A 27,247-nucleotide genomic window follows, 5' to 3' on the forward strand; every position below is an offset into this window, starting at 1 on the left:
ACTATGAACTGCGGGAGGGGAGGAGCCTGGTCTAATTACTATGTCTAGCCTTCATACATCCTCATAGAACACCTTGCCCAGATTGGAAACTGAGTGAATGGACAAATTAAGTAATTAATTAACTTTCTGTCCCACGACTCCTTGTAGATTGGAAAGTCTTTGGAGGTAGAGTTGCCAGACTTAGCGAATCAAAATATAGGATACCCAGTTATATTTGAATTTCAGATAACCAGTAATACTTCTTTTAATACAAGTATGTCCCATAAATTAATTGCGACATAATAACAAATAATCGTTGTTTACATGAAATTCAAATTTAACTGGGCGCCCTGTATTTTCTCTGGCACCACTATGTGGAAGGCAGGGGCTCCCCGTTGCGCCTGGCTTCTTCCCAGTAGGTGCTCGGCGTCTGTATACTTGTTAGAGCGAAACCCCAACTAGCCCCGCCTTTCACAGCTGGCGTCCGTAGCCGGGCGGAGGCACACGACCAGGAAAGACAGACACCCTGGTTGGAGACCGTCGCTCGAGACTGGCAGAAAGATCTGCACTCGGGAGGCACCCTCACCCCGTGGGCTCCGGGACCCCTTGACTAGCTCCATCACCCATTCCGACTACCCGCCCTACGCTCCACCTCTTGACCCGTCATCACCGACCGGGGGGCGGGACGGCCCGACTTTTCAATCGCTGCCTACCATTGGTAGAACTCTCCATCCGTTACTTTAAGTCCCGCCTATCAGGCTGTCGCTTCCCAGGTTACGTCCCTTCCGTAGGCCGCGGCGTAACTGGTGATTGGTGGAGAAAGCGGCAGCTGTCCCAGCGGAAGCGACGAAGGGACGGGACCCGGGAGCCTGGACGAGTCCGAGCGCGTCACCTCCTCACGCTGCGGCTGTCGCCCGTGTCCCGCCGGCCCGTTCCGTGTCGCCCTGCACTGCTGCGGCCGCCGCGGCACCATGGCTATGTTTGTCGTGCTCCTGGCGTTGGTGGCGGGTGAGGAGCCGGGGGCCGGCAGGACGTGCCTGGGGAGGTCCTGCGCCGCGGGGGTTGGGGGTCGGGGGCGGCCGCGGGCGAGTAGCTGCGAGGCAGGTGCCGCAGTGCGGTCCGTCAGCGGCGGCCTCGCCTCAGCCGCGTCCCCGTCAGCATCTTCTCCGGATCGGCCGTGGCGGCGCGTCCTCACGGGCCGCCGGGGCCGGGGCTGGGCTGCGTAGGGGGCCCCTGAGCCTGCCTCCACCCTCCACTTTAAGGGAGGCGCGTCCGGCCGGCTTCTTGCGCCTGAAAAGGCCCTTCAGAGTACGGAGATGCATTTCTCAGTGAACTGGGATTGAGTCGCAGCGCGCTGCGAAGAAGAGAAGGCAGGCTTTTTAGCTGCCACTGGCTGCCACGATGTTTTTGCATTTGTATAGTGCCTTCATTTCTAGTGGTTGTCATCAGTAATTGCTGAAATCCCTGCCCCTCCCTTCCCTTATGTATATTTCCGGATGCAAAAGTTGAGATGGAGTCATTATTTTTATATGACTTATATTTCTTAAGGCGAATACAAGGCACCTCTCAATAGTTTGTCACAGTTCCAAATTTTAAGGATTTGGAAACAGGATGTGAGTCGCATTTTTAGGGTCACATGTCAATAAATGGTAGCTTTCTGAGTAGAACCTAGATTCCTAAGCATTCAGCAAGAGGTGAAGAAATCAGCTAATATGTGGCCTCTTACTGCATATCGTGTGGTAATGTATTTCATTTGACAGCAGTCCTTAGAAGAGGGCATCATCTTTGTTTTGCAGGGTGATCAACCTAAATAAATTACCCAACACTAAACAGGTAGTAGCAAAGCTGGATTTGATTTCAGATGAGGTGGTGCCAGCGCATCGGCCTTTTCCATTATATATGTTGTGTTGCACAGGTAACGCTATTACTGTGTGAGAATGTGGGAGTGATGGGGACTGAGACTGGAGGCACAGACAGTAGTGAACAAGAGGCCAAGTTGAGAACGGCTTGGAGGAATGGGTGCTCTGATCTCAGTGTGTCAGTTTAAAACCTATGGGAGGCCGGGCGCGGTGGTTCACGCCTGTAATCCCAGCACTTTGGGAGGCCGAAGCAGGCAGATCACCTGAGGTCAGGAGTTTGAGACCAGCCTGGCCAACAAGGCAAAACGCCATCTCTAATGCAAATATAAAATTAGCCGGGTGTGATGGGGCACACCTGTAATCCCAGCTACTCAGGAGGCTGAGGTAGGAGAATCGCTTGAGCCCGGGAGGCGGAGGTTGCAGTGAGCCGAGATCGCGCCATTGCACTCCAGCCTGGGCGATAGAGCCAGACCTTGTCTCAGAAGCAAAAACAAACATACAAACAAGCCAAAAACCTATGTGAGGTGTTGGGAGGTCCTGCTTTTGGAATGGCGATTGAATTCTGCACCAGTATGCTCTTGAAATCTGCAGATCTCTGTCCCTAGAGGTGCGGGGGTTTTGTGTGTTAATGATAGTTACGTTGTATCCATGCCCCAAACGTTTTCGAGTTCTTTGTTTCTTTCTTCTGTTTCTGGCTCTGGAAAGGTCTTTCTGATCTACTGAGATACTTTGAGGGAATTAATTTTAATTCAGTTTTTGAAATTTTAAAAATATTCTCTTTGATCCTGTGGTTTAACTGAACATCTATTGAGATTCCATGTTTTAATATTTTGACTGATATTATTTTGATTCAGTGAGGTATAGGCTTTTTTGTTTTGGGTCTGAGATAAAATAATTGCTTCTGCACATGGTTTGAACATGTTTTCCTTACTAGCATAGCCGAGTTCATACAGAACAAGAACCTGATCCTGTCAGCTTCTGAATTGCTCAGTCTTGTCAGATGAGGTTCAGTTATTATTTTCCACAATGACTAAATGTGATGTAATGGAAAACATCTTTAAGAGCTCTGACTTCTCTATTCCAGGCAGAAACAAAAATAGAAATCCTTTAAAACAGTGTTGCCAAACTAGAGAGAGAACTAGGGACCTAGAGAGAGAGGAAGGGAACTAGGATTTTGAATACCATATCATGAGGCGTATTTGATAAAATTCAGATATTTAGCCTGGAGAAGAAAGGCCAAGGGTGAACACATGGAATTTGAAGTGATGTCATGTAGAAGAAGAGGGAGATAGGATCCATTTTATTATTATTATTAATTGATTCCATCCACCATTCGTAGACGATAATAGCACAGTATAGTGGAGTTCCTAGAGGGAAGGACACTTAGCCCAGACTGGGGAGGCTGAGGAAAATTTCCCATGGGAGGTGCCTCCCAGGGTTAATGTGTTGAAAAGTTGGGGTGGGAAGAAAAGGTATTTGAAACAGAACAGCATGTGTAAAAGCATGGCGATGTGAGAGCAAAGGGGCAAGTAGTTTGGTGGGGCTGAAATGTACAGGATTAAGTTGGGGAGATACCAGAAATAAGGTTGATGAGGTTTCTTGGGTGTTAATGCTTTGGGTTTTGCCTCAGAGTCTCTGGGCAGTGAGAGAAGGCATTTAAGCAGAAGGGTGAATGATCAGATCTGTATTTTGAAGCAGTTATGGGAAAGGCTGGATTGGAGAGTGGCATGACAAGGGTCATAAGGCACCCAATTCTAGCAAACCTGGTGAGGGCCTGAAGAGTGTGCCCTGGACATAGAGGGGAAAGGATTTGTGAGATAAGAAAAAAAAGATGAAATTCAGTGGCTAATTAGCTGTGTTGCTGAGGAAGATTTAAAGACGACTGATTCCAGCCACTGGGTGGAAGGTGGTATCATCCTTCAAGATAGAATACAGGAGAAGTGTGCGGAAAGATGGTGAATTGGGTGTGTTTTTGGTGTTTGCAGCCTTAGGAGTAGTTGGGCTCAGCCTGGGAGAGATGTAGAATAGGAAAGCAGTAAGAGTCAAGAATGGAGCCCTCAGATCTCCAAAGTGGAATATGCTAGGTGATCCATTTGGATGCCAGATGAATGTACTAGAACTTCCATTTATATCCTTTTTGTTTTTGTTTTTGAGACAGGGTCTCACTCTGTCACCCAGGCTGGAGTGCACTGGTGTGATCACAGCTCACTGCAGCCTCGACCACCTAGGCTCAAGCGATTCTCCCACCTCAGCCTCCCTAGTAGCTGGGACCACAGGCGCATGCCACCATACCCAGCTAATTTTTTGTTTGTTTTTGTAGAGATGAGGTCTCGAACTCTTGGGCTCCAGTGATCCTCCTCCTCAGCCTCCCAAAGTGCTGGGATTACACGCAGGTGTGAGCCATCGCACCCGGCCTCTATCTTTTTTTTTTTTTTTTTTCCTTTTTTGAGACAGAGTCTTGCTCTGTCACCCAGGCTGAAGTGCAGTGGCACGATCTCGGCTCACTACAACCTCCGCCTCTGGGGTTCAAGTGATTCTTGTCCCTCAGCCTCCCAAGTAGCTGGGACTACTCTTGTTGCCCAGGCTGGAATGCAATGGCATGATCTTGGCTCACTGCAAGCTCCACCTCCCGGGTTCAAGTGATTCTCCTGCCTCAGTCTCCCGAGTAGCTAGGATTACAGGCATGCGCCACCATGCCTGGCTAATTTTGTATTTTTTTAGTGGAGACGGGGTTTCTCCATGTTGGTCAGGCTGGTCTTGAACTCCCAACCTCAGGTGCTCTGCCTCTTGAGTAGCTGGGACTACAGGCATGCACCACCACATCTGGCTAACTTGTGTATTTTTTTGGTAGAGACGGGGTTTCACTATGTTCGCCAGACTGGTCTCAAACTCCTGACCTCAAATTATCTGCCTGCCTCAGCCTCCGAAAGTGCTGGGATTACAGGCGTGAGCCACCACACCTGGCCTCATTTTTGTATTTTTAGTAGAGATGGGGTTTCGCCATTATGGCCAGGCTGGTCTTGAACTCTTGGCCTCAAGTGATCCGCCTGTCTTGGCCTCCCAAAGTGCTGGGATTACAGGTGTGAGCCATCATGCCTGGCCTATTTTTATCTTATCTCTTTCTGAATAATAATGGTCAGGTATTTTGTAGACTGCCCCTCAATTTGGGTTTATCTGATGTTTTCTCATTATTAGATTGGGAAAAATACTACACAGGTATCTCATCCTTTTTAAAATTTTTATTTTTGTATGCTTTGTAATATAGCACAAATCAAATACATAATCTATTACTATAGTAGAAGTATATATTTTAAATGGAGAGGATGAGAGGGACAGAGAGAAGAGAGAAGGGCTACTTTCCAATTTTGGGCTGACAGGGTTGAAATCTAAAAAGTTGGGCTACCACTGCTTTAAAGGACAGGAAGGGAAGGAAACAGAGGAGAAGCAGCCAAAGGGATTGCAAGGAAAACCAGGAGCCGTGGCTGCATGAAGACCAAAGCAGGGGCTTTTCAAGGAGGGAGTTGCCAGTATCAAATGCTTTGGGAAGTTAGATAAAATTAAGGGATGGAAATTGCCTTCTGAGTTTGGGGAGTCGTTTCAGTGGCATGGTGGGCTTGGAAGGTGTGGGCGGCCAGGTGGGGTGGCTCACGCCTGTAATCCCAGCACTTTGGGAGGCCGAGGCAGGCGGATTGTTTGAGGTCAGGAGTTCGAGACCAGTCTGGCCAACGTAGTGAAACCCTGTCTCTACCAAAAAAATACACAAGTTAGCCAGACGTGGTGGTGCGTGCCTGTAGTCCCAGCCACTCAGGAGTCTGAGGCAGGAGAATCTCTTGAACCTGGGAGGTGGAGGTTGCGGTGAGCTGAGATCCTTACCACTGTACTCCAACCTGGGTGACAGCAAGACCCTGTCTCAAAAAATAAAAATAAAAAAAATTTTAAAAATGTTGTGGGTTAAGTAGTAAACGTAAAATGAAGTATAGAAGCAAACGGTGGTTGACTGCTCTTCCTGGATTCTTCCTCTGAAGGGGAGCAAGGCTGGTAGCTGGTGGAGACTGGTAGGACCAAAGGAGGTTTTTTATGGTTTTAGTTATAGAATGGGAGTGCCTTGAGTGTATTTTTATGCTGAAGTGAAAGGGCCAGTGGAGAGGGAGAAAATTGGTGGTTTGAAGTGTGACTTCATTCATTCATTAACTCAACAAGTACTTATTGAGCACCAATGTGTCGGGCTCTGTTCTCAGCCCTGGGGATAGTGTGTGAACAAGACGCACTGAAATCCCCGCCTTCATGGAGCTTGTATTCTATAGGGCCATCTTTTGATGGCTATTACCATATAGCCACCTCACTCCTGATGTGTTGTCTGTCCTAGAAGAGTGGCTTACTTAACAAACAGTGAAGGAACAAAGGTCCCTAAAAAGACTGAACACAGGACTGTCTTAGACTGGAGGAGGGACATCCCTGCCCTCATGTCTGGAGGGAGAGGAGCTACAGATAGGGGCTTATGCAGATAAATTTGTGGTGGGGAGAGGAAGCAGGTAGCTCAAGAAATTCCTCTGTTTTCTCTGTGAAGCTGGAGATGAGGTTATCTGGTGAGACTGAGTCGGGGAGTGATAGCATAGGAAGTTGAAAGTTAGGAAGCCCATTTCAGTTCAGTACAAGGAAAAACTTTTCAAAGGACTAGAATGTTAGGAAAATGGAGCCAGTTGCTGGCAAATGTAGTTCGTATATTGAGGTGGTGTCCCCATCACTGGTAGTATTGAAATAGAGGAGGGGTGACTTTCTGCCAGGTATCCCTGAGACATGCTTATACTTATAATAAGCAGAAGTTTGGACAAATGACCTTCCTCTGTATAGGAGTCCCTGACTCTAAGGTTTTCTAAAGCTCTGGGCTTCTGAAGGACTGTTGTACAGGCATGGAAGTTGAAACTACGAAGTTGGGGCAAAGTTATTTGGTATAGGCTTGCCAGAATTGAATGAGTAGGGCCATGTCTCAAAACAAGGGTATCTCCAAATCAAAATATGGTTTTTTAAATGTGTATGGTACCTGGGGCTGGGCGCGGTGGCTCATGCCTGTAATCCCAGCACATAGGGAGGCTGAGGCGGGCCGATCACTTGAGGTCAGGAGTTTGAGACCAGCTTGGCTAACATGGTGACACCCTGTCTCTACTGAAAATACAAAATTTAGCCAGGCATGGTGGCACACACCTGTAATCCCAGCTACTTGGGAGGCTGAGGCAGGAGAATCGCTTGAACCTGGCAGGCAGAGGTTGCAGTGAGCCAATATTGTGCCACTGCACTCCAGCCTAGGCGACAGTGTGAGACTCTGTCTCAAAACAAACAAACAAAATATGTGTATGGTTCTTGGGAAGCATAGGTCTCTTGGTTCCCCATTTTTCTTAGTGTTTGCAGTACTACTACTTTAGTGAACCAAGATATCTATTAGTTACAAAAGACCATTCCATTCTGCTAATTTTTTTGGTCTGTCTTCAGCTAGAGCAGTTTGGAAATTCCTGTTCTGACAGCTGTGCCGGATTGAAATTTGTAACTCCGTGTATCAGCACCAACCTGAAGCCTTTTATTTACTGTCAATACTGCAACACCAAAACATTTACTGTTGCTTCCAACTTTATTTCCATCCCCTGTTAGTGGTACTTTCCTTAGGTCAAGAGAATAACACTGATTCTTTACTAAAGTCTAATTTTCCCATACTAGGTGTGGCTAACATTTGTTCTAGACTTGGAGCTCATTTTTTTAATAGGAACCCCAAATTGAAAAATCAGCCAGGCATGATGGCATGCATCTGTAGTCCTAGCTACTCAGAAGGCTGAGGCAGGAGGCTGAGGCAGGAAGATCACTTGGGCCCTGGAGTTTGAGGCTGCAGTGAGTCATGCAGACTAAAACTCAGCTTGGGTGACACAGCCAGACCCTGTCTCTAAAAAAATAACTAGGTACAAATTTCATCCTTAAATGTAAACAACCAATCGTGTTCACTTTGGTTGCCCAAAGACTACAAAAAGCTCAGGGGCTCTGCCCTTAGGCCTGGCAGTGAAGCAGTTCCCAGGCACAGTTGCTGTTTTCAAGGGTGCTCAGGATTTGGAGAAAAGTTCCTTTCAGTGACTGAAATTAGCTACTTGTCCCTGTGTAAGCTAGACATCACTAGGTTAATAGATAATGGATGAAGAGGCCAAATACCTCATCCTTAGCTGTGGAGAGCTTATAAAATAGTCCCTTTATTCTCATCTTTATCTTTTAATCCCGAATCCTTAGACTAGTTGACTTTATCATTACAGAATACCTTTTCTTACCCTCTTGACATGTCAACTACAAATACTGTTTCCTGGACTTTTTTTCTAAAGTCTGAAGTGTTTTTATGTTTCTACTTGTGACATGTATGCCCCACCCCCCCAACATTTGACAGTCCTTATTTCACTAGGGTTGCCTATGGGACATAAGGAAAGATGTTACCTATCCTAAGACATAGTAACCTGGTAAAATCTTATAGTGAAATAATAGGAACTTTATGAATTTGCATTGTGTAGAAAGGATTGATGGTAGAAATAATTTAGAGATTTCAAGCTTCTTCCTTTTTAGTGTGTGCCTGGGCTTTGTTTTTTGTTTTTTAAATTTTGGAGATATGCCACTGATTTCTAATTCCTGCCAAATTGCTACATGCCTCTTTAAGAGCCATCAGTAGGAAGGTGTCTATATCATTTGGAAACCTTGTTTTGTAGTTGTACCTTTGTTGATCTCTTTTTGAGATTTTTGTTTGTTTGTTTCTTGTTCTTATCAGGCAGCCCCTGAACCAGAATAGGTTCAGAGAGGCTCTGATAGTTGTACTTTTGTTCCAGCAGAATGTGTGGACTTAAATTCTTAGAGTGATACTTTGAAAAAGAATTTGTTATTGTTTAGGACTCAGCATTTTGACCAGTCATAATTTAATATGCTAAGTCAGTGGTGAATGGGGAAACATGTATTATATTTAATAATTGTCAAGGTAAATGATTTATGATGTTGATAATTCATTTACTGATCTGTTTTCTTTTCAGGTGTTTTGGGGAACGAGTTTAGTATATTAAAATCACCAGGGTCTGTTGTTTTCCGAAATGGAAATTGGCCTATACCAGGAGAGCGGATCCCAGACGTGGCTGCATTGTCCATGGGCTTCTCTGTGAAAGAAGTATGTATATATTTTTTAAATGTTTGGAGCTGCTTTTAAGAACATTTTTACTGATTTCTGCTAATAGCCCAAGAAAGCATCAAATGAACGTAGGTACGTTTGGTACAGATTACAAAAGTTAAAAAGCTCATCTGGACCAGGCACAGTGGCTCACGCCTGTAATCCCGGCACTCTGGGAGGCCGAGGTGGGAGGATCAGTTGAACCCAGGAATTTGAGACCAACCTGGGCAACATAGTGAGACTCCCATCTCAAAAATAAATGAATTAATTTTTTAAAAACCCGTTTGTAGTTGGGAAGATTTTGGATGAGTGCTTCAAGCTTGCTTCTGAAACAAATCATTAGAAATCATGAACTATATAATTATTTATTCATAGTAGTGAAATTCTTTGTATATTAGAGAATGCATCTGTCCTACTCTTAATAGGATATCTACTTTTTGGTTTTTTTTTTTAGTATAGGCGATAGATTCACTATGAATGATAAAATATATATGCATTATGCCTGAGGTTAGGAAAATAATGTGGTCAGTAGCCATGGGGCAGCCAAGGACCTTGGTTTCCTAGAATGAAGCTATGACCTGTTGTAGTAATTGGCTGCTTATGTGATTGTAGGGGGCGGGAGGGTCTAGATCCAGTCAATGTGAGAGATCGAAAGGTAAGGGCTCAGAAGAAAGGAAATGCAGCTTGCTCGGTGCTATCATCTCCTTCTCTTTGTACGTCTGGTGCTTTTGATGTGGTCTGTAGATATATATCATCAGTCACTGAAAGGAACTTTTCTCCAAATCCTGAGCACCCTTGAAAACAGCAACTGTGCCTGGGAACTGCTTCACTGCCAGGCCTAAGGGCAGAGCCCCTGAGCTTTTTGTAGTCTTTGGGCAACCAAAGTGAACACGATTGGTTGTTTACATTTAAGGATGAAATTTGTACCTAGTTATTTTTTTAGAGACAGGGTCTGGCTGTGTCACCCAAGCTGAGTTTTAGTCTGCATGACTCACTGCAGCCTCAAACTCCAGGGCCCAAGTGATCTTCCTGCCTCAGCCTCCTGCCTCAGCCTTCTGAGTAGCTAGGACTACAGATGCATGCCATCACGCCTAGCTGATTTTTTAATTTTTTGTAGAGACAGGGTCTCGCTATGTTGTCCAGGCTGGTAGGTCTTTAACTCCTGGCCTCAAGCAATCCTTTCTGCGTCAGCCTCCCAAAGTGCTGGAATTACAGACACGAGCCACCACACCCAGCCTGTACCTAATTCTTTTTTTGTTTGTTTGTTTGTTTTTTTTTGCTACAGGGTCCTGCTCTATCACCCAAGCTAGAGTGCAGTGGCCTGATCTCGGCTTACTGCAACCTCCACCTCCCAGGTTCAAGAGATTCTCCCACCTCAGCCTCCCTGGTAGCTGGGACCACAGGTGCACAACACCATGCCCAGATCGTTTTTATATTTTTTGTAGAGACAGGATTTTGCCATGTTGCTCAGGCTGGTCTTGAACTCCTGGACACAAGGAATCTACCTGCTTCAGCCTCCCAAAGTGCTGAGATTACAGGCATGAACACCACACCTGACCATCTAGTTCTTTACAACCTTAAACTTGACTACAGATGGCTATTAAAATAACTGAGAAATAATTATTAGTAAACTAATGATAGTTACTTTTAGTAGGAATTGTTTTATTTATAAAGAGCTTAGTCTAAAGAGGATGTTTTAATGACCATCTTGCTATGTCTCTGTGAAAGATAAAAGTGATGCTGTATATGAGGGCAAAAAATGATGTGGGGGAAGAAAATTTCCATGGCTACATGAAGAAAATAATTATTTTGTGATCTGAAATTTGAAAGGTACCTATGTTTTGTTTACTTGCTTGCTTTTTTCCACAAAAGGTGTCAGATGACTTACTATTAGACTTTGTTTCAAATCTGTAGAATTTTAAGAAAATGAAGAGGGTAGAAATCAGCATTCTTGATTAGGGGATTGCAACGACTGCCACAAATAAAATGTTTACTTTCCCTGTGAATTTTCCTTGTCAGTGTCATCTCAGAACCCCTTAACTCTGCTTATTAGATGTTACTGGGGAGGTGGGTTCCTGAGTTGATAATTAAGCACCGCTTTGTGCTTTTCAATGTTTAGGACCTTTCTTGGCCAGGACTCGCAGTGGGTAACCTGTTTCATCGTCCTCGGGCTACCGTCATGGTGATGGTGAAGGGAGTGAACAAACTGGCTCTACCCCCAGGCAGTGTCATTTCGTACCCTTTGGAGAATGTGAGTATTTATTATAAAAAATTAAAGGGATGCATTTTACATTTTCCCTTGTCAGCTGTCATTATGAATTGCATTCTAAACATACTTCTCTTATCTGTTTTTGATGCACAGTTTCTTTTGAAATTCTTTGACAAACACAATTTCTTTTTAAGAAAATTACATGATGATTGTAATTGACTGAGGCTTGGCTGTTCTCTGTGGATGAGAGTACTGTTTAAGATAAGAGATAGAGAAATTGCCCCACTCAGGATAGCCAGAGGCTTGAAAAAGAGAGCCACCAAAGGAGAAACCAGTTGGGGTTGTATCCTGCTACCGTTTTTTTGGCCATTGTCTTGTCATCTTCCCTGCAGGATTTTACCTCTTTTCGTGTGTAAGGACACTGGAGGCTGCTTGCTGGCTCACTTACTCCTTCACTGGCTATTCAGGCAATGTGGGTGACTGTGCTGATCTAAGAGGCCCTCCTTCCATTATAAGCATATAGAAGTGCTTGAAAGAATGTCACAAAAAACATTTTTACTAGCATAACTAAATTTGAATGCAAGAGGGGGTGGTATACACAGGTGTTACATATGGATGGAAAATCAGAAGCCATAGTGGTGAGCAGGAGCTGACGCTGAAACTGTGTTTCCTGCAGAAAGCCAGGGACTAGAAAATGCTGTCAACTTGTTCTTGAAAAGCGGACTAGTAAAACTAGTAAAGCTGGCTTGCTGCCCTTGGCTGTTGGACCCAAAGAGTCCCCTGAGAGAAATTAGAATTATAGGCTTATGCTGTGGAGAGTGGTTCTTTCCAAATTCACATGACCTGCCCCATAGGGACATCTCCATAGCCAAGGGCTCCTTTGGTCAAATACAGAAGATGAGTGGAATTTACAAAGCACCTGAAGGAAAAAAAAATGCCATGAGAAACAGGTGCAACAAACAGAATTCATCTCCTTAGAACTATGGAGAATAGGCCAATTTCCAAGAGCTCTAAAAATACATACATTAAAATTGTGAAAAAAAAGGGCCAGGCATGGTGGCTCACACCTGTAATCCCAGCTTTGGGAGGCCAAGATGGGAGGATTGCTTGAGGCCAGGAGTTCGAGACCAGCTTGGTCAACATAGCAACACCCTATCTCTAGGGGGAAAAAAAAAGGAAGAAAGAAAGAGAAAAAATTTGTGAAAAAAAGGAAGGAACAGAAACTATGAGGGAGTTATAAGACATTTTTGATACATGATGCTTTAGCTGATACGTCAAAGTATTTCATAATTTATATTGTGATTCTGTAACCCATGAGTTATGTAGAAGTATTTTTTCCAAATGCATGGGTTTTAAGTAATTTCTAATTTTTAAATTTCTAAGTTCACTGCATTGTAATACTGTGGTCTATGTGATGCTGAAGTTTTGGGATTTTTTTTTTTTTCAGACTTTCCTGTGGTCGAGTATAGATTATTTCCAAGCACACATGGCATACTTAGAAAAAATTACTGTGCACTAGTCCACAAGGCAAATCTCAACAAACAATAAAGAATCAGTGTCATATAAACTAACTTCTCTGACCACAATGCAGTTAAATCTGAAAATAATAATAACATGATATCTTAAAAGGGTATTTGGAGCCCGGCACCGTGGCTCACGCCTGTAATCTCAACACTTTGAGAGGCCAAGGCGGGTGAATCACTTGAGGCGAGGAGTCCGAGACCAGCCTGGCCAACATGGCTAAACCCTGTCTCTACTGAAAATACAAAAATTAGTCAGGCGTGGTGGCACGCGTCTGTAGTCCCAGCTACTCAGTGGCTGAGGCACGAGAATTACTTGAAACTGGGAGGTGGAGGTTGCAGTGAGCTGGGATTGCGCCACTGCACTCCAGCCTGGGTGACAGAGCGAGACCATCTGGGAAAAAAAAAAAGGTATTTGGATCAACATTTCTCCTTTCCCCATCCACCCGTCTCCCCCAGCCTCTTCTAACCATCATTCTACTCTACTTCTATGAGTTCACCTTACAAGTGAGGTCATGTAGTATTTGTCCTTCTATGCCTGGCTTACTTCACTTAACATAATGTCCTCCAGGTTTATCCATGTTGCAAATGACAGTTTCCCCCGCTTTAAAGGCTGTATAGTATTCCATTATGTTTATATACCACATTTTCTTTCTGCTTTTTTCTTTTTTTTTTGAGACAGAATCTTGCTCTGTCGCCCAGGTTGGAGTGCAGTGGCGCGATGTCATCTCACTGCAACTTCTGCCTCCTGGGTTCAAGGGATTCTGGTGTCTCAGCCTCCTGAGTAGCTGGGATTACAGGTGCGTGCCACCACGCCCAGCTAATTTTTTGTATTTTTAGTAGAGATGAGGTTTCATCATGTTGGCCAGGCTGGTCTCGAACTCCTGAGCTCAGGTGATCCACCCACCTCAGCCTCCCAGTGGATCTCAGTGCTGGGATTACAGGCGTGAGCCACTGCACCCAGCTGCACATTATCTTTATCCATTCGTTTGATTATGGACACCGAGGTTGCTTCCATCCATATCTTAGAAATTGTAAATAGTGCTGCAGTGAACATGGGAGTGCAGATATCTCTTCAGCATACTGACTTCAATTGCTTTGGATATATATACCCAGAAGTGGGCTTGCTGGATCATGCTTTAGTGATCTATTGCACAAAATGGTGACTATATTAAATAATAATGCATTGTATATTTCAAAATTGCTAAAGGAGTAGATTTTAGATACTTTTACCACAAAAAAAATAAGTATGTGAGATGATGGATTTGTTCATTAGCCTGATTTAATCAGTCTACTTTGTAAACTTATAACAAAACATAACATTGTACCCCATAAATATATACAGTTACTATTTGTCAGTTAAAAATAAAATAAAAAGTATTTGGAAATAGTAACAAACAGAAGATAACAACTCCTCAGATTTAAAGCATATGGAACACCCAGTAGGCAAAAGCCAGATCCACACCTACATACGGTGAAATTGAAGAGTCATCAAGGAAATGGAAAATCTTAAAAGCTATGAGGGAGAAAAGACACTGTCATTACAAAGGAATGAGAGTAGAAGGAAAGCAAGGAAAATGTAGTGATTGTGTAGTATGAGCTAGGCTGAGTATTATTTGCATTGTCATAATAATGAAATGATGCTGATCAAGTGAAAATTTTGATATAACTATTGGGAGAGTGGGGAGATAGAAACAGAAGCAGAGTGCATGGATGGCTCAGCGCATGGATGGGGCAGTGGTTGGTGATGTGAGAGAGCTAAAGCCTCATTTTCTAAAATGGATAGTAAATAGACAAGGCCTAAAATTGAAAAATCAGGAGATGTAATTTAAGTGTCTTATTTAGAGATGTTAAAAGCAAAAAAAGTCAACAAGAAAAGATAGTTGGAATAGATGCACTCCTAAATAATTCATGGGTTGAGGAGGAAATCACTGTGGAACTTTTTAAATTATTTGGAACTGAGTAACAATGAATGTAGCATTTATTTACAAAATTGGGAGGTGCAGCTAACGTGCTAAGAAAAGGGAAATTTATAGCCTTAAATGCATGTTTTAGACAATTTAGGTTGTCTAAGAATGGAAATTAATGAGCTAAAGAAAGCGGAAGAACTTCAGAGTAAATACACGTAAAGTAGAAGGAAGGGAACAATACAGATCAAAAGGCAGATTATTTCACAGGGAGCATTTAAGTCATTTATTATGTGATTTCTGTGAAAATCATTGCAGAAGATTTTCTTTAAAATTATAAAAATCAAAATGCCATTTTGAGATTTTTATTAGCATGTAATCCAAAAATAAAGATTTAAAAACAGACTAGCCTCATTTTACATGAGAAGAAGCTGTGCTGTGTGAGGAGCTCATTTTATTGCTTGGCCCTGGTTGGCTGCTCAATGCTTTTCCTAGCAGAAGATGGTAAATGAGATAAAAGATTCAGGGGCAAACCCCACAAAACATAAAAATCAGAGTATCTTAGAATTCCATTTAACGAAGCTTCCATTTGATTAGCTAGCTGTTTTAGTTAGAATTTCAAGTCATACAGGTACAGAAATTTGAGGACAGATATACATCTCCCTTACAATACAGTGAGAGAAAAACCATCATTCGATATTAAGCAGCCAAGCTTTTTACTTTTTGAGCTTAGCTGCCTATATAGTTATTTCTTTTCCTTCATTGGTGTTCATTTGATTCATGAGCTGCTTCAATTTGATCGCTATGGACATGGTACCTAATCTTCAACTTCCCTGAACCGAGCGCCGTTTCACTAAGTGAAGTGAGGCTGGAAAGTTTGCATCATTTGCTCATGAATTCCCCTCACAGCCTGAGGAGGTAAACTCTATGATCACTAAAGGAAAGCACCTATAGATGATTCAGGGCGGCTGCTAACAGTATGCTTTTGCAACTTTGAACTCTCTTCCCCCTCTTCACTTACTCATTGACTCATTTTGAGAGAATTTGGGGAAGAGTTAATAAGCATCTTGAGTAAGAGAAAAAAATTATTTCATTTCACAGAATCATAAAATCGATCACTTAATATTGATGCTGGGCCTGGGCGTGGTGGCTCACGCCTGTAATCCCAGCACTTTGAGAGGCCAAGGCAGGCAGATCACATCAGGCCAGGAGTTTGAGACTAGCTTGGCCAACTTGATGAAACCCCATCTCTACTAAAAATACAAAAATTAGCCAGGCGTGGTGGTGCATGCCTGTAATCCCAGCTATTCAGGAGGCTGAGGCAGGAGAATCACTTGTACCTGGGAGGTAGAGGCTGCAGTGAGCCGAGATGGCGCCACTGTACTCCAGCCTGGGCAACAGAGTGAGGCTCTGTCTCAAAAAAAAAAAAAATGTGATGCTGGGATTTTATCAGTAAGACATAATCACATTGATTTCTGCCTGTATCGCATTAGCGTTACTTTGCTACTTGTAAACATGAATCTTTAAGTAGTAAGGGAACTACTGAATGAAAGATCAATGTAAGAAATCTCCATTAAAACAAAAACATGATTGTACTGCTTGTTTTAATACAGTAATACTGGGAATGAAATACTTTTTTTAGGGGAAAAATAACTGTAATTTATTTTTTAAAATCATGTACTGCAAAACAAATCTATGGGGATAGAAGTCAGAATTTTCGTTACCCTTGAGGGTGGAGGTAGTACTTCAAGGGCGCTGATAGTGTTCTGTGTCAATCTGGCTGGGCTACCTGAGTGCATGCATGTGTAAACATTTGTTGAGCTGTTACCCCAAGATTTGTATACTATATTATGTGTATTTTGCACTTTAATAAAAAAATTGAAGGAAAAAAGTAGGTCTTATCACAATTGGTTATTTCAATCTAATAATATCAACATGTCCTAAGATAAAGGCTTCAAAAACCTTGTGACATACTTAACACCTTATCTAAGAGTCTTTAGGCTATCTGAAGACAAATGTTAAATCTCATTAAACATTTTTAAAATTTTGAAATGAAAGATGAATTCCATTTTTATTTCAATTAAATTCAATACTCAGATTCCTCTAACCTTCTCTTAAATGCAAATTAAATACTTTATTGTGGAATATGCATTCATCGTGGCACATTTAGTCAATATTGAAACCAAATGTATTGCTGCTTCAAATACATGAATGACCACCAGAAAATGGTTTGTGCTAGATATAGTGTTGTGTCCATCAGGTTTAAGTTATTTTCCACTGAGGCACATTGGGAGATACAGACTTGGCTTACCAGGGGGCTGTTTAATCTTCTGTGCCCTCAAAAGGGCTTGTTTGGAAATGATTTTGGGCTTCTAAATTTCCATAGAAAGTGCTGGAAAAAAGTTTAAGGCTTCTTTTTAAATACCATCTGAATGATTTTTCTTCCCACTTTGGTTCACATAATAATTGCGTTCTTACTCTTAAATTTCAGGCAGTTCCTTTTAGTCTTGACAGTGTTGCAAATTCCATTCACTCCTTATTTTCTGAGGAAACTCCTGTTGTTTTGCAGTTGGCTCCCAATGAGGAAGTAAGTGATAAGGGTTTTATTTAAGACATTTTAAAAAATAAGCTTTTATTATTTGAAAATTATGAAATGTAATTTTATTATGAAAATGTAAAACTAATTTATGAACAATGTTGTCATACCTCTGGGTATTGGAACTAATCTGTAGAATGTGAGCAACTTAAAATTTTCTATTCTTCTTACAGAGAGTGTATATGGTAGGGAAGGCAAACTCAGTGTTTGAAGACCTTTCAGTCACCTTGCGCCAGCTCCGTAATCGCCTGTTTCAAGAAAACTCTGTTCTCAGTTCACTCCCCCTCAATTCTCTGAGTAGGAACAATGAAGTAAGTGCAGTTATTCAATGAATACATGAATATCATTAATTTCCCTCTTTTTAAAAAATAGAGACAGGGTCTCACTCTGTTGTCAAGGCTGGTCTTGAACTCCTGGCCTCAAGCAATCCTGTCTCGGCCTCCCAAAGTGCTGGGATCACAGGCTTGAGCCACTGCATCCAGCCTCCCATTCCTTATACTACTTGAAATTTTGGAAATTTTGGTATTTTAGAAAATGAAAAATTGTGCACATTTACTGCTGGGGTAGATTCTTCTTTAGTGTAATTTTCTTATGACTCTCATGAATAAACTGATCCTTTTTGTGAGTTGAGCTGTGGTAAATAACGTCACATTTTAGCACGAGGGTTGCCACCTATTAATTCAAACAAGCCAGAGGTCATAGATCTACTTGGTGACTGGTGGAGCTGTGTGGATCTGGTAACTTGGGAGCCATTGTTCACTGCCTCTGCTGATTTGTTGCCACATTTTTCTCATTCATTCTGGACATTGCAGTGGAGGGAGCCACCTCTACTTTTGACTCCTGTCCTTCAGTTTCTCCATCTGCTCATGCGCCCTCTTAACCATGTGGCATGCCACTTTCGTGGTGGCCTCCCCTCTTTATTTGCTGTGGATGACCAGGGCCATCATCCTTTATTCTCTGATGTGGAAACTATTCAAGGGAAGTGAGCAAACTGGGCCAATGGTAGGATGTCATTGCAGAGTGCCAGGATATCCTGATGCTTTGAAGGAAAACCACTGGAGAACTTGGATGCTTTATCATGGTTTTGCCAAAAATATAGCTATTGAGTGGCAGTCACTGTGCTAGGGAATGGCCATCACCTTTTTGTTAGGAAATAATGTTTTATATGCATTTTCAATTGAAGCAAACACAGCAAATGGAAGATAATTATATAAATTCACTTATATGATCAACATTTGTAATATCCTGTGCCTTGCTTGGTAAATGACAAATAAAGATCTCTGGTGCACATTTAAAAGAATGCTCTTTTTTTGGGCTCTCTGAAGGTTGACCTGCTCTTTCTTTCTGAACTGCAAGTGCTACATGATATTTCAAGCTTGGTAAGTAGGCTGCTCTAATTTTTCAGTTCCATTTATTTTGGTTTCTAGAGAATCCTTGAATAATAGTAAAGGCAGTTGAAAAGTTTGATTAAGTATGCCCTAGATTTATGATCCCATGAAAATTGAAAAATTAGTGGCAATATTGGGAATTTTGAACACATCCATGTTATAGTCAAATTATTTTGCATTTCTGCTTTTTAGGGAGAGACAGCATATCTTCCAAGAACACAAGCCTGGGCGTAAGAACACCCTGGCCATAGTCCTAACTTGGCTGTTGATTTCTTGTGAGACTTAATTCCTATCTATATCTTTGGGCCTAAAATAGAAATAATAGTTTGGACTAATAATGCTGTCAGTCAAGTCAAGAAGGGACGAAATCCGTCTGAAGGGTATTTTTTTGGTGAATGATTTTTTAAAAATCATCCTTGTTACTGAAATAGAAATTCTTATCTGTTTGCTACCTTCTGAAGTTGTTTTCCAAACTTTTTCAACAGGTGTTGGTTCGGGGAGTCTGGAAGTGTAGTGCATTCCTGGGATCAAACTGGTCCAGCCATCTGTTCTTTCATACCTTGGCCCATACCTGAGTTTTTAAAACTGAGGAATTTTGTTGAAAGCTTTTATTAAATATCCAAGGAGTCTTGTACTGCTCCTAAACATGAGATTCGTGTTGGATTTATCAGAAACGCTTATTCAAACCAGTTTCTTTTGCCACCATTTTAGACTATTTGCATGTTGTGGTACACTGGTATGGTTTAGTTTAGCCTAGTTTAGTTAGGCATAAAACTTTAACTGGCTGTGTTTGACATCTTTCATCTTACTTTATCCGCTACCTTTTTTTGTTTGTTTGTTCTCCTAAGCTGTCTCGTCATAAGCATCTAGCCAAGGATCATTCTCCTGATTTATATTCACTGGAGCTGGCAGGTTTGGATGAAATTGGGAAGCGTTACGGGGAAGACTCTGAACAATTCAGAGATGCTTCTAAGATCCTTGTTGACGCTCTGCAAAAGGTAAATATCAATGCGACATGAGAGGTTGGAGTATGACCATTTCACTTTTAGCCTCTTAATAGAAAAATCTGCTGTTTCAAACACTGTTGATTGAACTCTTATTTGCCTTCTTTGGGGCTCCTCTAATTATACTGGCCAAGGATGGAGTAGGGTCAAAAATGTATATTGATATATTTCTTCCTAATGCTAGAAAGAACAGCATTAGGAAAAGTTATCTCACACAAAGCTTTACAAAATTATTGTGGTAAAATATATATAACATAAAATTACCACTTTAACCATTTTTAATTGTACAGTTCAGTGGTATTAAGTGCAAGTACATTCACATGTTGTACAACCATCACCATCTTCTATTTTTAGAAATTTTTCATCTTCCCCAACTGAAACTCTGTACCCCTTAAACACTATGAGATAACTGAAGTAGAACACCCAGCACAGTACCAGACAGTAGATGCATAATAAATGCTAGTTCCCCTCTGCCCTTGAAGTTCTTCACCTGCATCCTTTTCAGTGAGGCTTCATATTTTAATCTTTATAAATGTTTGTGATTAACCAGAGACCACTTAGGAAGATTTCTTCATTTCTCTTTCCAACTTCCCTTCCTCCAATTTATATGCTGACAAATTCAGTGTCTTCTTAGAGTAATTTTATTCTGAACATTTGAATATATGTTAAAGCTTAACACTTTTCTGTATAGTTGAGCAAAATCAAAACCTTTAAGACTTGCTTATTGTAAGATGTAGTATATTTCATGAGCCAGGAGGTAAGTGTACATTGTTCTTGTAGCTGCACAAAAGCTTTAAAAATAATTTTAATAAGTATGTATTTGACTCACTGCATAAAATGATAAGTAGTGAGGTAATGCATATGTTAATTAGCCAATTTGGACTTAAGCCATTCCACAATGTGTACATGTTTCAAAACAATATGTTGATGTGATAAATATATATGATTTTAATTTGTTAATTAAAAATGAAAAAAGTACATATTTGAGATTCCCAATAATGTTAATAACTAACTTTCAGTTTGCAGATGACATGTACAGTCTTTATGGTGGGAATGCAGTGGTAGAGTTAGTCACTGTCAAGTCATTTGACACCTCCCTCATTAGGAAGACAAGGACTATCCTTGAGGCAAAACAAGCGGTGAGTATATTTTGAGATCCTGCTTTAAAACTGTAAAATTAACTTCTTATAAAAAAAAAAAAATACCAAGTCCTATATCACCTATGGGTGACATGAATGAGCAGTCAGTAAATCTGAAAAACAATTTCAGTTAAAACATAAGCTTCTTGTTCACATACATATGTGTGCTTTGCCAGTGATAATCAGTTCTTTAGGGTTATAATCAGATAATGCAAGAATTTGAGTTAGGGATAAAAGTAAATCTGTCCAAGATTATAATTCAAATATCAGTACACACAAGGAGACATCAGAAGTTAATGTGGCGCCAGGTGCAGTGGCATGCATCTGTAATTGCAGCTTCTCAGGAGGCCAAGGCAGGAGGATTGCTTTAGCTCAGGAGGAGTTTGAGGCCAGTCTGAGGAAACATAGCAAGACCCTGTTTTGAAAAAAAAAAGAAGTGAATGTGTGCGGGAGTGGTGTGGTGCCCACATCCTACGGGCTCTGCTTTTCTAGCAGGCACATTGTCTTTGTGGCATAGTCCCTCACTTACTGAGATCCTCTGTGTGCACCTCTTTATGATTTTGATTTACTTAACAGTTTTTTTGGGTATGGATCTTGCTTTGATTTTAAGCATTTAGAGGGTCAGGATTAAGCATTACCATGGTTGCTGGCCATGGTAAAATACATATCTGTTTATGTGTATGTACGTGGACATTTACATACATACATGTATACTTACAGCTGCAGCAGAACCTAGGGAGGGTGATGGGAAAGAGTAGTGTAGATGCTCCCTAACATCCTACGGCTGAGAACATTGCTTAGGGCTGGCTGTATCACTTGCAGCAGATAGATATCCACTCAATTACATACACCTCCACTTCAGACCCATTTGCAGCCCCCACCCTGCTCAGTTTTACTGATGTCAGTGTGGGACTTGGAGTCAGAAGGTCGAAGCTAGTGCCTGTTTGAGATAGTCTAGCGATTACTGGTTTGAGATTGTTTCTTTCTAAATTAAATTGGGGATGGAAGGACCTTTGTTTCAGACAGCATGTCAGTCTAGACAACCACCCAAGATTTCCCACCATAAAACGTCTAGAAATGCTGGATAAAAATAAAGATCTTTTAAAAAGCACATAGTTTGGGCTGGGTGTGGTGGCTCACGCCTGTGATTCCAGCACTTTGGGAGGCTGAGGCGGGCGGAACACCTGAGGCCAGGAGTTCTAGACCAGCCTGGGCAACATGGTGAAACCCCGTCTCTACTAAAAATACAAAAATTAGCCGGGTGTGGTAGCGGGCACCTGTAATCCCAGCTACTTGGAAGGCTGAGGCAAGAGAATCGCTTGTACCCGGGAGGCAGAGGTTGCAGTGAGCCGAGATTGCGCCACTGCACTCTAGCCTGGGAGACACAGCGAGACTCCGTCTCAAATAAAAAAAAAAATTACAAAAATAAAAATACATAGTTCAGCTCGCAAGAAAGGGAAATTCTCTTACAGAGTAAATAAAGAAGAGGAGGCCGGGCGCAGTGGCTCACACCTGTAATCCCAGCACTTTGGGAGGCCGAGGTGGGTGGATCACAAGGTTAGGAGTTCGAGACCAGCCTGGCCAACATGGTGAAACTCCGTCTCTACTAAAAATACAAAAAATCAGCCGGGCGTGGTGGCGCACGCCTGTAGTCCCAGCTACTTAGGAGTCTGAGGCAGACAAATTGCTTGAACCCGGGAGGCGGAGGTTGCAGTGAGCTGAGATTGTGCCACTGTACTCCAGCCTGGGTGACACAGTGAGACTCCATCTCAAAAAAAAAAAAAACCCGAATGTGGTAAGCAGGCTGCCCTAAGGATATTTGCCAGCTGGGTCACCAAGAGTCCTTTGGTGCCTTGTGTGTGGGGGATGGGAACGGACAACTCCAGATAAAGCTGGGGACCCCGAGAGAGCTGTGCCCTCAGTGAGGGGTAGACTGGAAATTTTTGCCCACCAGCACAGGGAAACAGAAAGGTACCTGGGCTCTGGGTGGTCAGCACATGTGTTGAGAGTGGGGATGCCTCCCAGAGAATTCTTTTTTTTTGTTTTGTTTTTTATTTTTTGGAGATAGGATCTTACTCTGTCACCCAGACTGGAGTGCAGTGGCACAATCTCACCTCACTGCAGCCTCCACCTCCCAGATTCAAGTGATTCTCCTGCCTCAGCCTCCTGAGTAGCTGGAATCACAGGCATGCACCACCACACCCGGCTAATTTTTGTACTTTTAGTAGAGATGGGGTTTTACCATGTTGGCCAGGCTGGTCTTGAACTCCTGGCCTCAAGTGATCTGCTCACCTCAGCCTCCCAAAGTGCTGGGATTACAGGTGTGAGCTACCATGCCCGGCCTATGAGATTTCTTTTTAGGGTGATAGAAATGTTCTAGAATTAGATTGTGGCGATAACTATGAAACCACTAAAATTCCTTGACTTGTACACTTAAAATGGGTAGGAAAAAGAACATGTTTATCAAAAAAAAAAAAAAGGAAAGAAACAAAGAGGTCTTCATGGGCGTGAAATCCTTTAACGTTTGCCTCAGCTCTGAGCTCCCCGCAGGTAAATATGCATGCCTGTGTACCCATTCTGTCCTACATTTGAAATCACTCTCTTCCATTAGTTTAAGGAGACAGGAGTTTAAGGAACATTTACTGAGTACTCACAACATTCCAGGTGCTGGGGCTGTAGGGACAAATAGATCTCGGTTACATTTTCGTTTTCATCCTCACTGCCAGGCACCCTGCCCCCATTTCTCCCACCTCATTTGGCTGCCGCCTCCTAACTTCTCTGAACTCGTCTGTCTCTGCTTCCCAGCTGGCTCCTCCCAAATCCATCCTACACATTGTCATCAAAGTTATCTTTTTTCTTTTCTTTTTTTGAGACAGGGTCTCGGCCTGTCCCAGGCTGGAGTGCAGTGGCGCAATCATAGCTCACTGTAGCCTCAAACTCCTGGGCTCAGGTGATCCACCTGTCTCAGCCTCCTGAGTAGCCAGTTCTATAGGCTTGAGCCACCACACTCAGCTAATTTTTAATTTTAATGTGATATTTTTAAGACAAACCTGATCATGTCACTCACTTTCTGCCTAAAGCTTGTCAATGGCTCCTTATTGCCCAGAGGCTCATGTCAGATTTTCTGTAGCTTCCCTGCTTCTAGCTTCATCTCCTGCTGTGTTCCTACTTTTAAAATTCTCTAGCCAGAATGAATGATATTTCCCAAACAGTGCCTTTGTCAGAATGAATTCAGTTTCCCAAACAATGTTTTTACACAGCTCTGTATTTTTAAAAAAGTGTTAAGTGGATCATACATACATAAGTATATAACATATTTAATACTAGTTATTTTAAATAATAAAAATAATAACACTGTATAGCTCCGTTTTCACATGGCTATAAAGAACTACCTGACACTGGGTAATTTATAAAGGAAAGAGGTTTAATTGATTCACAGTTCCACATGGCTGGGGAGGCCTTAGGAAACTTACAATCATGGAGGAAAGGGAAGGGGAGGCAGGCACCTTCTTCACAAGGTGGCAAAAGAGAGAGAAAGTGGCACACTTTTAAACCATCAGATCTCATGAGAACTCACTATCATGAGAACAGTATGGGGGAAACTGCCCCCATGATCCAATCACCTCCCACCAGGTCCCTCTCTCGACACATGGGGATTACAAATCGAGATGAGATTTGGGTGCGGACACAGAGCCAAACCATATCAATAGCTTAAGAGAATGCTTGCTCCTTTGAAGCTCCCTATTTTCTCCCTCTACCCTCCCTCATCCAGAGGTAACTGCTGTCCTGGATATCATGTTAATCCCTTGCTTTTCTTTACAGATTGACTGCATATGTATTTGTTCTTAAACAGTGTTGTTTGGTTTTGCCTGTATTTGAATTTTATATAAATTGAATCATACTACATGTATTTTTCTGTGTTCTTTGTTCAGTATTCTTTTTAAGATTCACTCAGGCTGACAAATGTAGCTGTAGTTTAGTCATTTTACTGTTACATATTCTGCTGTAGGGATATACCACAATTCCATTCTGCTGATGATTTTTTTTTTTTTTTTTTGAGACGGAGTTTTGCTCTTGTTGCCCAGGCTGGAGTGCAATGGCACAGTCTTAGCTCACTGCAACCTCCGCCTGCCGGGTTCAAGCAATTCTCCTGCCTCAGCCTCCCGAGTAGCTGGGATTACAGGCACCTGCCACGCCTGGCTAATTTCGTATTTTTAGTAGAGACGGGGTTTCACCATGTTGGCCAGGCTGCTCTGGAACTCCTGACCTCAGGTGATCTGCCCGCCTTGGCCTCCCGAAGTGCTGAGATTACAGGCATGAGCCACTGTGCCCGGCCTTGCTGCTGATATTCTTATACATGTCTCTTGGTACACATATAGAAATTTTCCCTAGCGTATGGACTTACTGGATCACAGGATATGCACACCTTCAACTTTATTAGGTATTGTCCAGTTTTCCCAAGCATTTGGACTGGTTTATACTTCCACCATCAGTGCAAGTGTTTTCTCCACAAAGGCGCTCCTTCTTGCTTCCTCCTAGTATAAGTAGCTGTTATGCCACTTATGAAGAAATGTTTGTTAGACAAATGAATCACAGTCACTAGACTGGGATAATTTCCTATCCTAAAATTCTTCCCTCTTGATTTTTCTTTCTTTTCTATATTGTAGAAGAACCCAGCAAGTCCCTATAACCTTGCATATAAGTATAATTTTGAATATTCCGTGGTTTTCAACATGGTACTTTGGATAATGATCGCCTTGGCCCTGGCTGTGATTATCACCTCTTACAATATTTGGAACATGGATCCTGGATATGATAGCATCATTTATAGGATGACAAACCAGAAGATTCGAATGGATTGAATGTTACCTGTGCCAGAATTAGAAAAGGGGGTTGGAAATTGGCTGTTTTGTTAAAATATATCTTTTAGTGTGCTTTAAAGTAGATAGTATACTTTACATTTATAAAAAAAATCAAATTTTGTTCTTTATTTTGTGTGTGCCTGTGATGTTTTTCTAGAGTGAATTATAGTATTGACGTGAATCCCACTGTGGTATAGATTCCATAATATGCTTGAATATTATGATATAGCCATTTAATAACATGATTTCATTCTGTTTAATGAATTTGGAAATATGCACTGAAAGAAATGTAAAACATTTAGAATAGCTCGTGTTATTATGGAAAAAAGTGCACTGAATTTATTAGACAAACTTACGAATGTTTAACTTCTTTACACAGCATAGGTGAAAATCATATTTGGGCTATTGTATACCATGAACAATTTGTAAATGTCTTAATTTGATGTAAATAACTCTGAAACAAGAGAAAAGGTTTTTAACTTAGAGTAGCCCTAAAATATGGATGTGCTTATATAATCGCTTAGTTTTGGAACTGTATCTGAGTAACAGAGGACAGCTGTTTTTTAACCCTCTTCTGCAAGTTTGTTGACCTACATGGGCTAATATGGATACTAAAAATACTACATTGATCTAAGAAGAAACTAGCCTTGTGGAATATATAGATGCTTTTCATTATACACACAAAAATCCCCGAGGGACATTTTGAGGCATGAATATAAAACATTTTTATTTCAGTAACTTTTCCCCCTGTGTAAGTTACTATGGTTTGTGGTACAACTTCATTCTATAGAATATTAAGTGGAAGTGGGTGAATTCTACTTTTTATGTTGGAGTGGACCAATGTCTATCAAGAGTGACAAATAAAGTTAATGATGATTCCAAATTTGTGTCATTGCAGTACTAAATCTATTTTATATTGTAAAAACCTAACAAAACAGGCTTTTCTTTCATCAGGATTGGCTGTTTTGTTGTACAGATGATTTCATGCTGTTTCTTTTACACTTGTTTATTCTCACTGCCTCCTGAGATTTAGTACTAATGTAAGGAAGGCATTTTAATTACCATTCTTGTTACTGAATTTATATAGGATATATGAGAAATGCATACTTTATGTAGGAAAGGGTTACATTTTTCTATAGCTTTTTTTTTTTTAAATTAAAAACATTTTAGAGACCAGTCTTGCTATGTTGCCAGGCCGAACTCCTGGCCTCCAGTGATCCTCCTACCTCAGAGGCCTCCCCAGTCGCTGGGATTACAGGTGTGCACCACTGCACCCGGCCCTGTAGCATTTTTAAAGATGAATAAGCAACTAATTGGTTAGAATATGAAGGACTGTCTCAGGTAAAGATTTAAGGTAACAATTTGTTTTCTTTTTCAAAAAACAGAATCTTTAACTTCATTATTATATAGCAAGATTATTTTAGTATGAGCATTGTAGCCCTGACCCTGGGATCCTTCCTTGTATTTAGTATTAGCTGTTTCTGCATCTTCTTTGCAAAGATCATCAAATTATTTATAAATAGCATTGAGTTTGGCAGGTTTGAGAAGGCAGGGTTTATTTAGTTGTCAATTACTGCAAGATGCCCTTGACAATTACAGTTTCAAACCCC

General features: G+C 41.7%; 1 protein-coding gene across 2 annotated transcripts; it reads left to right on the forward strand.

The window, feature by feature from the left end:
* The first annotated feature begins 445 nt into the window (after positions 1 to 445).
* ATP6AP2 (ATPase H+ transporting accessory protein 2) lies at positions 446 to 26,520 on the forward strand. Of its 2 annotated transcripts, XM_004064013.4 has the most exons (9): positions 446 to 987; positions 8,882 to 9,012; positions 11,132 to 11,263; positions 17,140 to 17,235; positions 17,418 to 17,555; positions 18,570 to 18,623; positions 19,481 to 19,630; positions 20,656 to 20,775; positions 25,443 to 26,520. In XM_004064013.4, the coding sequence occupies exons 1-9, from the start codon at positions 951 to 953 to the stop codon at positions 25,635 to 25,637; spliced, it is 1,053 nt and encodes a 350-aa protein (XP_004064061.2). In that variant the 5' UTR covers positions 446 to 950; the 3' UTR covers positions 25,638 to 26,520. The 2 variants fall into 2 exon arrangements, with proteins under 2 accessions (XP_004064061.2, XP_063559137.1); XM_063703067.1 differs by lacking the exons at positions 17,140 to 17,235; positions 17,418 to 17,555 and having other exon boundaries at positions 466 to 987.
* The last annotated feature ends 727 nt before the right edge of the window (positions 26,521 to 27,247 follow it).

Source organism: Gorilla gorilla, chromosome X (genome assembly GCF_029281585.2).
Source record: "Gorilla gorilla gorilla isolate KB3781 chromosome X, NHGRI_mGorGor1-v2.1_pri, whole genome shotgun sequence".
Lineage (NCBI taxonomy): Eukaryota > Metazoa > Chordata > Mammalia > Primates > Hominidae > Gorilla > Gorilla gorilla.

Coding starts and splice junctions, on each gene's coding strand:
- ATP6AP2 (XM_004064013.4), top strand. CDS start 951: ATGGCTATGTTTGTCGTGCTCCTGGCGTTGGTGGCGG. Junction 9,013..11,131: donor TGGGCTTCTCTGTGAAAGAA/GTATGTATATAT, acceptor TTCAATGTTTAG/GACCTTTCTTGGCCAGGACT. Junction 11,264..17,139: donor TTTCGTACCCTTTGGAGAAT/GTGAGTATTTAT, acceptor CTTAAATTTCAG/GCAGTTCCTTTTAGTCTTGA.